This window comes from Condylura cristata, unplaced genomic scaffold, assembly GCF_000260355.1.
Source record: "Condylura cristata isolate star-nosed mole 26May11 unplaced genomic scaffold, ConCri1.0 scaffold00031, whole genome shotgun sequence".
Taxonomy (NCBI): Eukaryota; Metazoa; Chordata; class Mammalia; order Eulipotyphla; family Talpidae; genus Condylura; species Condylura cristata.
The window spans coordinates 833,784-847,463 of record NW_004567132.1 but is presented as its reverse complement, the minus strand read 5'-3'; the positions used below and the strand labels follow the sequence as shown (position 1 = coordinate 847,463).

General features: G+C 46.6%; 1 protein-coding gene across 1 annotated transcript in view; it reads right to left on the bottom strand.

Annotated features, from left to right (window-relative positions):
* The window catches only part of EDAR (ectodysplasin A receptor), a 32,802-nt gene that overhangs the window by 5,762 nt on the left and 13,360 nt on the right, over positions 1-13,680 (bottom strand). The window contains exons 5-10 of the mRNA XM_004691386.1: positions 10,957-11,043; positions 8,397-8,522; positions 8,219-8,293; positions 7,899-7,971; positions 5,499-5,655; positions 4,050-4,110 (exon numbers count right to left, since the gene is read on the bottom strand). Coding sequence (XP_004691443.1) covers positions 4,050-4,110; positions 5,499-5,655; positions 7,899-7,971; positions 8,219-8,293; positions 8,397-8,522; positions 10,957-11,043 — 579 coding nt within the window. The remainder of the gene's footprint in view (positions 1-4,049; positions 4,111-5,498; positions 5,656-7,898; positions 7,972-8,218; positions 8,294-8,396; positions 8,523-10,956; positions 11,044-13,680) is intronic.

Genomic DNA, 13,680 nt, shown 5'->3' with positions numbered 1-13,680 from the left:
GGGCAGGCGGGATCGAACTCATGAGGAAGTGGCTTTAGCTTCTTAGTGCTGTGCTTTAACCCCCTGCGCCACCAGGGAGAGCCCCCGAGTATTTTTATTAATGAATGAAAATTAAAATGTATCTAAATTTGTAGAACACAACTGTAAGAGGGAAAGTCTCAAGTAAATAATCTAAGTTTTCATTTCAAGTTTCTAGAAATTATCAAAATAAACCCAAAGTAAATAGAAGGAAGTATATAATAAAGAAAAAATCAATAATTAATGACATTGAAAAGAGAAAAATAACAGAGGAAAAGGTAAAAAGAACCAGCTCTTTGAAAAGATTAATAAAATGGACAAATCTAAAGATGGACAAGGGAAAACAAAAATACATAAATAAAGAATATTGGAACAAAGCAGAGACTATCACCACAGATCCTACAGATATCAACAAGATAACAGGCACTCCAGATGTGAGTAGCTGGAATCTGAATTGGTGAGAAAGGTGAGATTGGCTCACCTATAACTCCATCCAAAGGGATGTCTCTTCTGTAGCTGGCAGTTGTTACACAAAACACCTGCCTCACTCCCACACAGAGCTGAAGTTAAATACAGAGCTTAATATACTTGGAAACAGGCACAAGCATCCAAGTGCAGTATCTGTCTAAGGCTCTATCCCAACCACAGTCCCTCCTGGTATTAAGAGAGTATTAAGAGGAGTCTACAGGGGAGATAGTCTTTTGTGGAAGGCATGTGTAAACCTCGATGGATACACACTACTCACTCAACTGAATCAGAATTGGAACAGTAGCACATCCACATTGGGAATTAGCAACTCCCAGTTTAACCTGCTGCTGTTGCACACATAGGTAAAAGCAAAACAAAACTGCTATTCTCAGAACCCTCACACCAGAGCTAAAACACAGTGGATGCTAGATTATTTGAGATGCTTTGATTGAGGAACTGACCTATGTGAGGGGTCATAATAGATCTCTCATCAAAACTCCTCTCCCATACATACACCCCCAATTTAGGCAACTGAGGTACTTTAAAAAGCTTGAACTTTAGATAATCACTAGCAGAAACCTCCTATTACTTTGCTGTCCCTGAGTCCTACCTTCTATTCATTTCAGAACTAGGGCTATAGGAGTTTAAACAGGCATAGCAGCAGCAGTCTGTAGACCCCTGAGGGCCTACCATTATATCCTGAAACCTGTAAAACTGGCCAAAACAAGGAAAGAAAGCTCCTTATCTCAATCTATAAAAACTAGAAAGGAAAAATCAGAGGAATAAACTACAAATTATGGACTCTAAAAACCCTGAGAGAAGTCTCAACCCAGCAGAACTGTGTAACTTGCTTGAAGAGGAGGTCAAGGTAACAATAATAACTATGCTTGTTGACAGAAGAAAAACAATGGATGAGCAAAACCAGAAATATAAGGATAGAAAAACTATGAGAATGTTTCTAACTGAATTAATACAATTAATGCACACCATAACCAAACTGAAACATAAAAATATTGAGGGCCTCAATACCAGGTAAACAAGTTACTGACAGAGTCAGCAAAACTGAATGCATGTTAGTGGAAAAGACACAAATACCAGCAAAGAGAAAAGAATGAAAATAGTGTAAGAACTCTTCAGGACAACTTGAGGAGAAACAAAATCTATATCACGGGGATCCCAGAAGGAGACATGAGTGAAAGCCTTCAAAATATTATTTAAAAAAATTGTAGTTGAGAATCTCCCTAATCTGGGAAAGAATCCAAATATCCTGATCCAAAAATCACAAACAAAATAATAAACAGACATAACTTTAAAAATATTATTACAAACTGATAGATCTAGTGAAAAGGAAATCATACTAAAAGCAACCAGAGAAAGAATTCAAGGGAGTATTAGATATTTGGGAAATACAAATAGAAACTATAAGCAGATATCAAAGCACATAAATCAGAATGACTGATTAATAAACACCACCACTGAGTGCTGGTGAGGATGTGGAGAAACTAGAACATGGTATTGGGAATGTAAATGGTACAACCACTTACATTCAGCATGTAACTGAAACAGCATGGCAACGTTTACAAACATTAAATAGGCAACTATCATACAGCCCGCAATTGTACTGGGACATTTATTCCATAAACACAATGACTTATGTTGACATAAAAACATATACATGGCCTCCCTGGTGGCACAATGGGTGAGGACACAGCACTGCAAGCTAGCTGCAGCCACGTCAGTGTGAGTTCAATCCCGGAGTTTGATCTCGGCCCCTGAGGTGATCCACATGGCATGGAAGACCTCTCCTTACACACTCACTGCTCCCCTCAGCAGTGTACATCATCGATCTGCCTGTTTTGTTCCCCACTGTCTCTGGTGAATCCTCTTGCTGCCCCTGTTCCTCTGGCTTGTACCCCAGTTCTGTATGCATAAATAAATCTTAAAAAAAAAAAACCCAAAGAGGAAATAGTGAAAACTAGCCATCTGAATGGTGACTAGTTCTCATCTTTCTTTTAAAAACAAACAAACAAAACATATACATGGATAACAGCTTTATTTGTGGTAGCCCCAAACTAGAAACAACCTGTATGTTCTTAAATGGATGAATAATCAACAGATGGTGGTACGTGATTTAAAAGGAGCAGATTCTAATACATGCAACTATCTACATGAATCTCCAGTGAATTATGCAGGGGGAAAAAATCTATTTGCAAGAGGTCACATGGTCCATGAATCCATATATGCAACGTTCTTGAAATGACAAAATTACAGAAATGAAGGGCAGATTTGTAGTTTCTGGGGATTAAAGAGAGGGTTGATGGGTGGGTGGAAAGTGAGTGTGGCCATGAAAGGGCAACTGGGGTGGGGGGGCTTTGGGAGTGTAGAAATGAGATGTATCAGTGTCTTGCTGGTGACTTTCAGGAATGGGTTGGCAAGAGCTTCCCAGTGGGAGAAGCTGGGTGAAAGGTAGAAGGATCTTCCTATATTGTCTATTATATGTGAATGAGAATGTGAATCTATGTTGATCTCCCCTAAGGAGCTCCTAGTTCCTGTTGGGTTGCTAACGTTATTTGAAAACCACCATCCCAGCTATGGACTCTTAAAGTAAGAGACCCTTTGTAACAGAGAAAGAGCATTCTACATGATGGATTGAAAACCTCAGACCATGCCCCAGTGATGGCCAATGGCCCTGCAGCAGCGTTCTCTGTTAGGTACATTGGCACAGGGTATATGAAGAGATGCCACCTTATTCCAGGCTAAAGAGACAGTGGAGAGGGCTGGGGCACCCAATCAGCAGGCTTGCCCTGACTCAGTGTGCTGTGCACAGAGAAGGGTGGCTTCACATCTGCTGCCCTGGCCAGGGAGACCAGATTGAGTGCCCTGGAGAATCAGGGAATGTTCCCTAAGTTCAGTGATGAGGGTTTTTATCTCCAGCATGAATATATAGGTGATTTAAGGACTTGGAAGAAATTGGAAGCGTGGACCATGGTTTCAGATGAAAATGTTAATATTCCTGGCACTGCTGCCTCTCCCTGCCCACACCCATACTGTCATCATACCATAGGGAAATAAACTAATTGCTTGGAAGACATCTTTGCAGAAGGAGGGAGGAAGCCCACACCTGTTTATGTTGTAAATGGCTAGGAGAATGGAAGGACTGCTAATTATTGGGAAAGTGACTGCTTTGCAAAGATTTAGAAGATGACTATGCCAAGGTAGAGATGGCCTCTGGGGGGGCCCTGCAGGACTCATGGGGCTCCTGTTCTCTAGAGCACTAGGTGGTCCTGACTCCAGGAGCCCCTGTGAGATGCTATTCTGGGGCTGGATGTGGGCTCCTTGTCCTGCTTGAGGAGTCAGGGGAAGTGCTGAGGATATGTGTGCTTTCCCCCACAGCAAAAGGATCAGCTTGTAAGTCCCTCCACACCTGAGATCAGAACTGGCCATTCAGTTAAAGAACAAGGTAAGTTTCCATGGACCCCTGTTAGGGCCTCCTGTTGACAATGGAGAAGGTCCTCGGGAAGACCTTTGGTAAGTGCACCCCACAACAGCTCTTTCATGCTTACCTTCAACAACTCCGCACACATTGGCATACACATCCAGTATCTTTTTCCTTCGACTTTGAATCTATGAAAAAAGTGAAGAGCACGTTAATTTTCAGAAAAAGAACCAAATTCTCTATCTAGCTTTGGCAGCTCCCCCGTTTTCTTTTTTTTTATTATTTAATAAATAATATAATAGTTTATTTTTGCATCGTTTTGTGCATTTTTCCATCTCAGTTGTAATTCCCGTGGGTTTCCCATCACCAAATTACCCTTGTGCCATCACCATAGTCCAGTGCATTTCCATCCCCCCACTGTTTTTGATCCCATTCCCCCCTCCACCCCATAAAATGACTCTGGTATATAGCTGTTCATTATTATTGTTATTTTCTCGCCTGGTCCGTTATACTCCTGCTATGAGTGAAATCATCCTCTCCTTGTTTTCTAATCAAGTCCTTATATGAACAGCACATTCATAATTCACAGGGAGGAAGCTTTCTCTCTGGCTTCCCAAGGCAAGTAACTTCCACCACAGTGTTGTCTTCTTAGGCTCACTGGATACTCGAACTCAAGACAGCATTGATGGCAGTGACTGGGTGTAGTGCTTGACATCAGTATCTTTAGCAGAATGAAAGCAGTGTCCCCAGCTTGCCAGGAAGGCAGGCAGCCCAGGACACTTGTAGCCATGTGTACAGCACCCACTGAGTTGTGTATGAGCTCTTCACCCAGAGCTGAGCCGGGAAATGCACCCATGAGGGACAGGTGCAGAAGCTACCCCATGGCAACCAATGCCTCTCTACTGCTCCAGGTCCTGCTGCAGAGGTCACTGAACTAGACAGCCCAGACCATGAAGTCCCCATCAGGAACCAGGCCAATTCCAGCCTCCCATTCAGGAACATGTTGACTGTTAAGTGATATTGCCTATTAACACAGCTGCCCTGAGCCTTGCAGGGTGGGGGCAGAATGGTGATGAGGAGGGTGGGGGTCTACGTACTCAGGTAGCCTAGGGCAGGGCTTCTCTCTTTTTTGCTCATACCCCTGCTTTACATGACAATCCACGAAGCAAATTTTACTTGAAAAAAAAAATGCTGTATACTTGTTAAATGTGTGTATCATGAATACACTCATATATGTATACATATTTACATATATTTTTATCTGGTTGGACAGATATTTATAAAGTATGTTTATAAAACTTTTGTTCTATGGCATGTAAATGCCAAACAATTTAAACAGTTTCCTCTTATTTTGATTTTCTTCTTTGAAGCTATATACAATTAGAAATGTATTTTAACCTCTTTTTTTAATTGGACTCAGTGCAAGTCCCCTGTCTCCCAGCAGAGCTGATTCGTTAAACCTGCAGGAAGGTTTGGAGTGCCCGCTGCAGGTGTGGGCGTCCCCCCACCCTGCAGATGCGTGCAGGGTCTCCCCACCCGCGGGTCCCCGCGTGGGCAGCACAGTGCAGAGCCTCACCCCTGCTGACTTGGTGGCGGCCGACTTCTCCCGCGCCAGATGGACCAGGGATAGCAGGCACAGCTCTGGGGAGCCCTGCTTGTCCGGGGCCGGCTCTTCGTCACTGTCCATGCTCCGGCTCAGCAGCTGTTCATTCTCCGAGGAAGCGTCATTTTCGCTGCAGCAACAAGAGCAGGAATAAGGTGACAGGCGCAGGGACTGTGTTGACCACAGGCCCTCCTCAGTGCAGCAGTCAGGATGTCAGGCCCGGGTCCTCAAGCTCTGCCTGAGCAGTTGGTGCTTCTCTCCTGACAAATCAGTGCCCCACAGGAAGTCTCCAACCCCTATGGAGAAGACTCATGGGCTCCCTGCCCGTCAATGGCGGCTCAGGATGCTAGCCAAACTGGGACACAATTGTGTCCTGCCGTTTCCCCTCAGGAAAGGTTTCTTAACTGGGTTATGGCTTCCTACATAACTGGGATAAGCACCAAGGGCAGCCTCTGTCTTCAGTTAGCAAACTGGTCTCTGTGGCTGGCTCTGAATTCAAACAAGTTCTCTGGAATAACCCAAACCAAAGCTGAATGGAACCTTATGTCAGGGAGTCACCTGTTGCTTCTAAAGTGGCCTGACTGAAGCAACTCAGTGTACTCATGGGGTGGTGGGCTGGGAGGACTGCTGTGACCCCCACAGCGGGCTTGTAGAGCTGTTGCTGCTCCTCATGGGGCGGGAGGCGACTGAGACAAATGCTGTCGGAGCGAGACCCTCTAGTCATTCCAGATAGATGAAAAACTGCTCCTTTCCATAGGTGTCCTGGTTATTTATTTTGGTTTGGCTGAAGACATTTTATTAAAAAAAAAAATTGTTAGCCTTCAGTGATGAAGTCAACAAGATTGCAGTCCCAGAGGCCAGGCGATAAAGAAAATGAACACCAGCGCTATGTCCCATCAGGTGTCAGGGCCTCAAGGGAGACTAATGCCACTACCAGGAGTGCCACTGTCCCCCAAGACATGGAGCAACCCTACTACGTCTTTTCCTTGAGAGCTGAGAGTAGGCAGAAGGGACGAGAGCTCAGTGGTTTGCTTTTCAAGTAGGGTCTTCCAATTTTCCCTCAGTAGTTAGATGAAACTAGTCACAGAATAATCTCCATCCTTTTGAGTATTCCCCATGCCCCTTACTAAATAGAAAAGACTGGAGGAGCAGAAAGGGGAGGCTGACGCATGGGATTAGTCTGATGGGAGGCTGGAGGAGCTGTTGTCTGCCAGGAGGCTCACAGAAGAGCAGCCAGGTGCTGAACTCTGTCTTAAGCAGAGACTGATGCCTGGCATGGCTTGGCCAAAGGTGCGAAGAGTTGCTCAGACTACAGATACCCAGGAGTTTGAAAAATGATCAGTGGGAACTGAGGCACAGGTGATCCCAGCTCCCTAAGACTTTGTGGGTCGAGCAAACACCCTCAATGTTTCTTTTCCAGTATGCAAAGACTTTCCTGATTTAAGTTTGCTTCCTGCTCTGTGTTAGGAGTTTTGAGAGACAGGAGTTTTTCAAATGAGACAACATGTTTGGCAGTGCTTTATAAAAGCCAAAACTCAATACAAACATCTGGATTTATGGTAGTTCCTAAAAAATAAAGGCTTTGCAAGAGTCCACACACCCTGCAAAGATCATGGGCATGGGACTAGAAAAGGAGGGCTTCACCTCTATTCTTGCTGTTACCAGTTAGATGATATCCTTTGTTTCCCCATCTGCAAATGGATGGGGCCCTGGCATGTGTTGGGGTAGAGGCCTTAGGGAACTGATATTCTGGGATGGATTTTTGGAACCTAAGCAGGATAAGGTCCAAATGACCAGACAGGGTGGCAAATAAAAAGCCTACATTTTTCCTTGTGCATGATAAATCACGGTGGTAGCCCCCAGTCCTGCCACTCATGGGTGTGTGACTTTAGGCAGTGACAAGCACAGAGATAAGATGAGCACGTTGCTCATGGGGCTGGTGAGGCATTCACAGGCTGAGCCATCGTCACCACCACTGTTATAGCAGTGAAGGGCTGCCAGTTGTAGCTTTAGCACTATGATGTCACTGTTAGTATTGGCAGCAGCAGTAGTACCAAGCAGGCTATGGGGGCACTTGGAAGTTTTGGGGTCTGCAGGTAGAGGTCAGTGCATCCAGTCCTAGGAAAGGTGGAGTCCTGGGCCCCAGCAGCAGGCAGGCACTAGGCTGAGACCTGTGCTGACCGGCACTGCCTTGCTGCCTCTGGGGCTCAGTCCCTAACAAGACTTCAGGCCAGGAGCCAGGTTTCTTAGTCCACTCATGTTTGGCACAGTCAGAGCCTCTGCCTGTTCTGGCATACACGAGGACCCCTGGCTTCAGCCTGGAGCTGGAAGCTGCTACACCCAATGGCAGGTGGCTGCCTGGACTTGACTTACCTCTTGGCAGTCTTTGCTGGAGCTGCTGTCAGCTTCTCAAATTCGTCCTTTTCAGAGTAAATCACCACATTGTCTGTAAGTTTATGGGGAGATGGGGGAGGGAGGAGTTAAAGTCCCTGATTACTTCCTTTTTAGCAGAACCGCCTAGTGACTAAACCCCACACCCTAAAGATTAAGTGCAAGGCGGGTGCACCAACACCCCTCTCCCCGACCCACATCTCAGTGGCACGGAGCATGGCGGTCAGGAGTGGCAGCCATTGTGACAGGGGCAGACCCTCCACACTGAAGATGGACATCCCCTCCAGAGACTGTGTGCAAACCTTGGGCCTCTTTCTTCTCCTCGTCTTTGCTCACTTGGGCTTCCACGCTCTTTACTGGGTGGCTGGTGCAGCAGGCTGTGTGGAGAGAGAAGAGTATGAGTAACCAGGCTTGCACCTGAGCAGGCTGATGGAACTGTGAAGAGGGAGGCATGTGGGCAGGGGTGTGGGGAGCAGTCACCTGGGGCAGAAGGCTTCGTCTTCACTATATAGAACATGATGATGAGGACAATGGCGATGGCCATGATGAAGATGGTGGACATGGCAATGATCAGGGCTGTGGCCAGGTGTCCTTGGCCTGAGAGCTCTGCTGGAGTGGGAAGAGAAGGTAGTGACCTAGGGTTGACATCCCCTGGGAACTGTTAGTCAGGCTTCCCTCTTCCCAGACCACTGACCCTGTGAGCAATGGTTCCACCATTGTGATGTCTCCAGGAATATACGAGGTCCAAAACACTTGCTAGATCTGAGAAGAGAGTCCTGAAGGTTTGCCTTGGTCATCCCATCAGGACTCCCCATGAGTTTCTCTCTGTCACAACTGAGGCAGGCTGAGTTGTGGTTTGGGTTCCCTGAGGTTTCTGGTGTCCTTGCTCTTGGTTCTGCTACTTTGGGAATACAGGGCAAAGTGGGATGTGGAGAGGGAGCAAGGCTCTTGAACTAAAGTGTCCTGAAGACAATCCAATCCAGGTCAAGTCCAACCACAAGTCAGGATGTAAAAGTCAGCTTTGAGGGTCAGCGACTGTATTGTTGGTTTGATTCTATCTAGTGCTGCATGCAATTACAGCCATAACTGTGAAATAGTGAAAGTGAAAAATCTCAGGGCAAAGGTGGCACATAGGTGATGCAGCTGGTTTTCTGTTCTGTCACCTCTGGCCATGCCATTTTTTCTGAGAAATTCAGGAAGAGACCAGTGGACAGCATATTGTGGAGGTTCTTATTGGCATATTGTGGAGGTTATTATTGGAGTTGACCCTGGAGATTATTTTGGTCTTTGACCCTGACCTTCTCAGCATCCACTTTCTGCTTCTCAGTGATTGCACCAGTGGGGCACTTTGCTCAGCTTTATTGCGTGAGATGCCCTGACACTTATTCTGATGTCTGAAACAAGCAAACAATATTCTGGGTCTCACACAGTGAGAGGCAGATCACCTACCACCAAAACTGGGAAAAGACAAACATCTAGAGGGCCTGAGGAGCATCCTGGAGAGTATGTGGCCCAATTTTGACAAGAGGCGCCCGGAATGACAACCCAAGCCTGCAGGTTTTGCAGCTGCTACTTTTCAGGCAGGTGTGTCTGTAAAGAAAACTGGCCTCAGGGTGTCATTTGGGGATATATGTAACATTTTTGAGATGTCAACTATAGATGATATAAGTTTTAATATTCTCTGAGTTCTGTTACTTCCCCCAGGTCCTAATGTAAGTGGGAGTCATATAGCCTAGTAATTTTGCCCTACATGCTCTATGTGAATGCTTAGAAGGGTCAAGTTTGGGGGATTATGCTGAGGGTACTCTGGGATTTTTAAAGAACCCCAAGCCTCACTGGTCTCAAATCTGCTTAAATAATGGAAGGTTCAGCACTTTCAATGAAAGTGCTCTCCTGCTCCCTCAGAGGAGACAGCTCATGTCTGCAATCCACTGTCCAGCTAGGCTATTACTCTGTGTCAAGGACCAGGTAAGGTCTGACAGGTCTTGGGGGCCTAGAGTCTCTTAACTACAGTTTGCTCCCACTTGAAGAGAGGGAGAGATGGGGAGTTACAATTAATCTAGAATTGGCAACGGACCCCTCCCCCAAATAGGAAAAATCTCAAAATCCCTCCTGTTTTACTGTCCAAGGTGGCTGTCCCACTTTCTGAGGCTGCCCACTGCTTCTGCAGTGCCCTGTCCTATGGCTTCCTAGAAAATTTAGCTTCTGGCTTCATTCTTGTGCTGCGTGAAATTTTTTTTCTCAAAAGACACCAAGGGGCCCTCCCTGGTGGCGCAGCGGGTTAAAGCACTGCACTAAGAAGCTGAAACCACTTCCGCATGAGTTCGATCCCCGTCTGCCCCGGAGGTGACCACATGGCGTGGCAGACCTCTCCTGACCCGCCCGTTGCTCCCCTCAGCAGTGTACTTCGTCGATCTGCCTGTTCTTCTCCCCACTCTGTCTCTGGTGAAGCCTCTCACCGCCCCTGAGCCTCTGGCCTGTACCCCAGTTCTGTATGCACAAATAAATAAATCTTAAAAAAAAAAAAAGACACCAAGGGCCAAGGGCCCTCAGGTGTGGGGTCCTTAACAGGAGGAGGAGCAAGCTACCAGGTCTGCTATGGGAGCGCTATGTTCCCAAGGTTTTCATTCATTAGGGGGTAGGAGTAAAATGAAGGTGCTGGAAATGAACATGAAAGTTGAGTGCTGCATGTTTGTCTGAAGGCAGCAGCTGTCACTGTTGGTCTCAACAGTCCCAGGGCAGGGTTCCAACCCCCTTGCCCTTGAAGTTCCCTCCCCCCAGCACTATTCCTGGACCCAGGAACCTGCTTGTATTACCAAAGCCCAGGATGCCCAAGCCATCAGCTCTGCTCCTTGCAGAGAGGACTCCTGACTTCTAGCAACTAGGGTTTCCAGGGGTGAGTGGATAACATCAGGGATGTGACTTGAGCGGGGAAAGCTGTAGCCTTCCTTCAGCCTACACTTCTTTCCTCTCTCTCTTCCTTTTATTCAGCCTCCCTCATTTCCAGGTGGGTTGGGGGTGGTGCCTGAACCCTCCTTACCTTTGTGGGCGTGCTGGGAAGGAGAAAGGGTGCTGCTGCCAGATGTTCCAGCGAAGTTGGCAGAGACTCCAGATGTGGCCCCCACACCTGCAAGGAGTACACAGTCACATCCCCTGCAGACAGCTGAAGAAGCTGTGCTGTGGGGGTTGAGACATAAGCAGCCAGACGGTCCTAGATTATGAGTGGTCTGGGGAGGGAATTTTCTCCTTTCTTGGAATGTTAAATGATTCCTAAAGAATGTTGTGATCTCTCAGAGTCACTGTTATTAAGCTAAAAAGACACACATGGCAGATAACCCTGCCAAGATGAAACAGGGAGCTTTGCAAATTTCACTAATATAATTTTATCATGAGTTGAGTTAGGAAATGCAATCTATAAAGATGAGAAGAGTATGTGTATAATGAAAGCATTACTGGAATATTTTAGTTGAGCAATTCCTTCAATTGACAGAACAGGAATGTATTTTTAATACATTTTCTAGTTGTTAAACTAATATGTGTCATTATTAAAGCTCTGTGAAAACCTGACACCCAAGAAAAAAGCAAAAGAAATCATCCACAGTCTCACTGTCTTATGTGGACATTTTCCTCTAGGAATTTTCGTGTGATTCATTTTCTAACCAGTTGTGACCAAACTTTTTAAGAACAGTGATGAATCTGTCTTCACTTAGAGCCATGATTCATAAACTCCTTTCTGTGTGGAAAATTCACTTAGCTGATTTTATGGTCCATTAAGTCACCAAGGAATTTTTAAAACAAACACACAAAACTTTTCCCACAGAAAAGGTGACGCCCTGATGAGCTCTGAATTAATGAAAATGGTCATTTCACAGGTTTCCTTCTGCCTTGCTCTTGTCTCTCATTTCTGAAGTAGTTCACAAGGTGCATTCTCCCCAAGGAGGACAGCAGAGCCAGCCTTGTTCTGCCCACTGTGCCAGGGCTCCGGCGTCAGGACTGCGTCAGGACCCGTGTGAGGCTGTGCTTTTACCAGTGCGCTGCGAGGCCTCTGGGAGTTGGGCATTTTCTCTAAGGGGAGGGTCTCAGGAAGGACATATGCCTGCTTTGTGAGTGGTATGCCTTGGGCTACCCAGAGGCCATGGGCTACGACTGTCCCACTCCCATGCATGTCTCTGTCCCATAGGAGAGAAGACTGAAGAAGAGCAGGGTTAGAAACTCCCCATCTTCACATCTTAAAAAAGAAATAGAAAACGACAAACGAGGCTTGGGAGGTGACAGGGACAGGCCTGGACCGGCTCCTGCTGTCTTTATGAGTCACTCCGGTTGGCAGGTCAGGCTGTCCTGGTGCATTAGAGACATAATTTGCCAGCTGGAGGGAAAAGATGGGAGCTCCTTAAGCAACAAACCTGAGGGTACCAAAGCAGAACACCCTTTAACTATTGAGGGACGGCACAAGCTCTGGGCACCCAAGGAGGCTTATCGGCTAGGTGACAGCCTGTCAACTGGTGCCATTCGGCTGTCCTTTAGTCATGCTTGGAGCCATCTTCCATGTCACAAAATCTCCCCACTTGCTAAGTGAGAGAGAACCAGAGGCATCTCCTCTCTGGAGGTTTGCTGCTCCAAGTGCTGTCAGCACCGCTGCCCTTTGAGTAGATGGAGACCAAGAGGGGTCTGCCCAGAACACACGTGGTCTCAAGTCCTGGGGCCTCTTCTCTTTTGCTGACTGGTGCTGGGCACACAGGGCTTGGTAGGTGGTCGCACAGTCACTGGGGGCAGTGGATGTTCTTTTTTCCTCTCAGGGCTTCCTGTACCAGCAGTTCCTTGAGGACACATGCCCCTCCAGTACACATGCCCCTCCTACCACCACTTAAGGAGAAGGTTCCTTTCATTCTGAAGGAAAAATGGAAGTTTTCCCTCAAGCCTGAAAGAACATAAGCCTCCGCCATGACAGGCTTTAGGTCCAGACCAGGCCTAAGGTCTCAGTTTCCTCAAACTTTGGAGAGGCAGCCCTTCCTATTTCCCCTCCCCCAGACCACTTGGCCATGGCTAATCAAGTGTCAATCCACCATATGGTGATCACCCCAGCCAATCCAAGTATTGTTGCCCACCATAAGGTGATTTCTCCCAACCAATCTGAGTACTGTGAGTTAGCATAATGAGACCTCATCACCTTAGCCAATCCAAGTACTGAAGCCCACCATAAGGTGATGCCCTCAGCTAATCTGAATGCTGAAGCCCACCATAAGGTGATCCCCTCAACCAATCTGAGTATTGTAAATCCGCATAATAGAAACTTTAAAAACCCTGTGTAATGGATGCTCGGGGCTCCTGACCACCACTGCTGTGTCGGAGGAGTCTAGAGTCCAGGCTCGAGCTTGCCAATAAACACCCTCATGCTTTGCATTGGATCATCTCTCTGATGGCTTGTGGGATTTGAAATCTGAGCACAACAAGTCCATTCTGAAACATGCTTTCTCTGTTTTTCAATTTAGTCTTCTCACCTGGTCTTGGAACCAATGGCCTGTCAAGGTTGTTTCAGGGATGTGTGGTCAGAAGTAAAGTCAGTACCCCACCTTCCTTCTCAGGGACAACTTTGAGTCCCTGGGGAAACTGATTGCTGAGAGAGTGGCTTTCAGATCTCCAGGACCATTTGTGTCCTGCTGCAAAATGCTTATCAAATTCCTTGTGACCTCAAGGGTAACCTGACTTCTTTTGAAAAGCAAATAAGATACTGAAAAAGAAGCAAAGCTGGCTGGTTGGGTGAGGG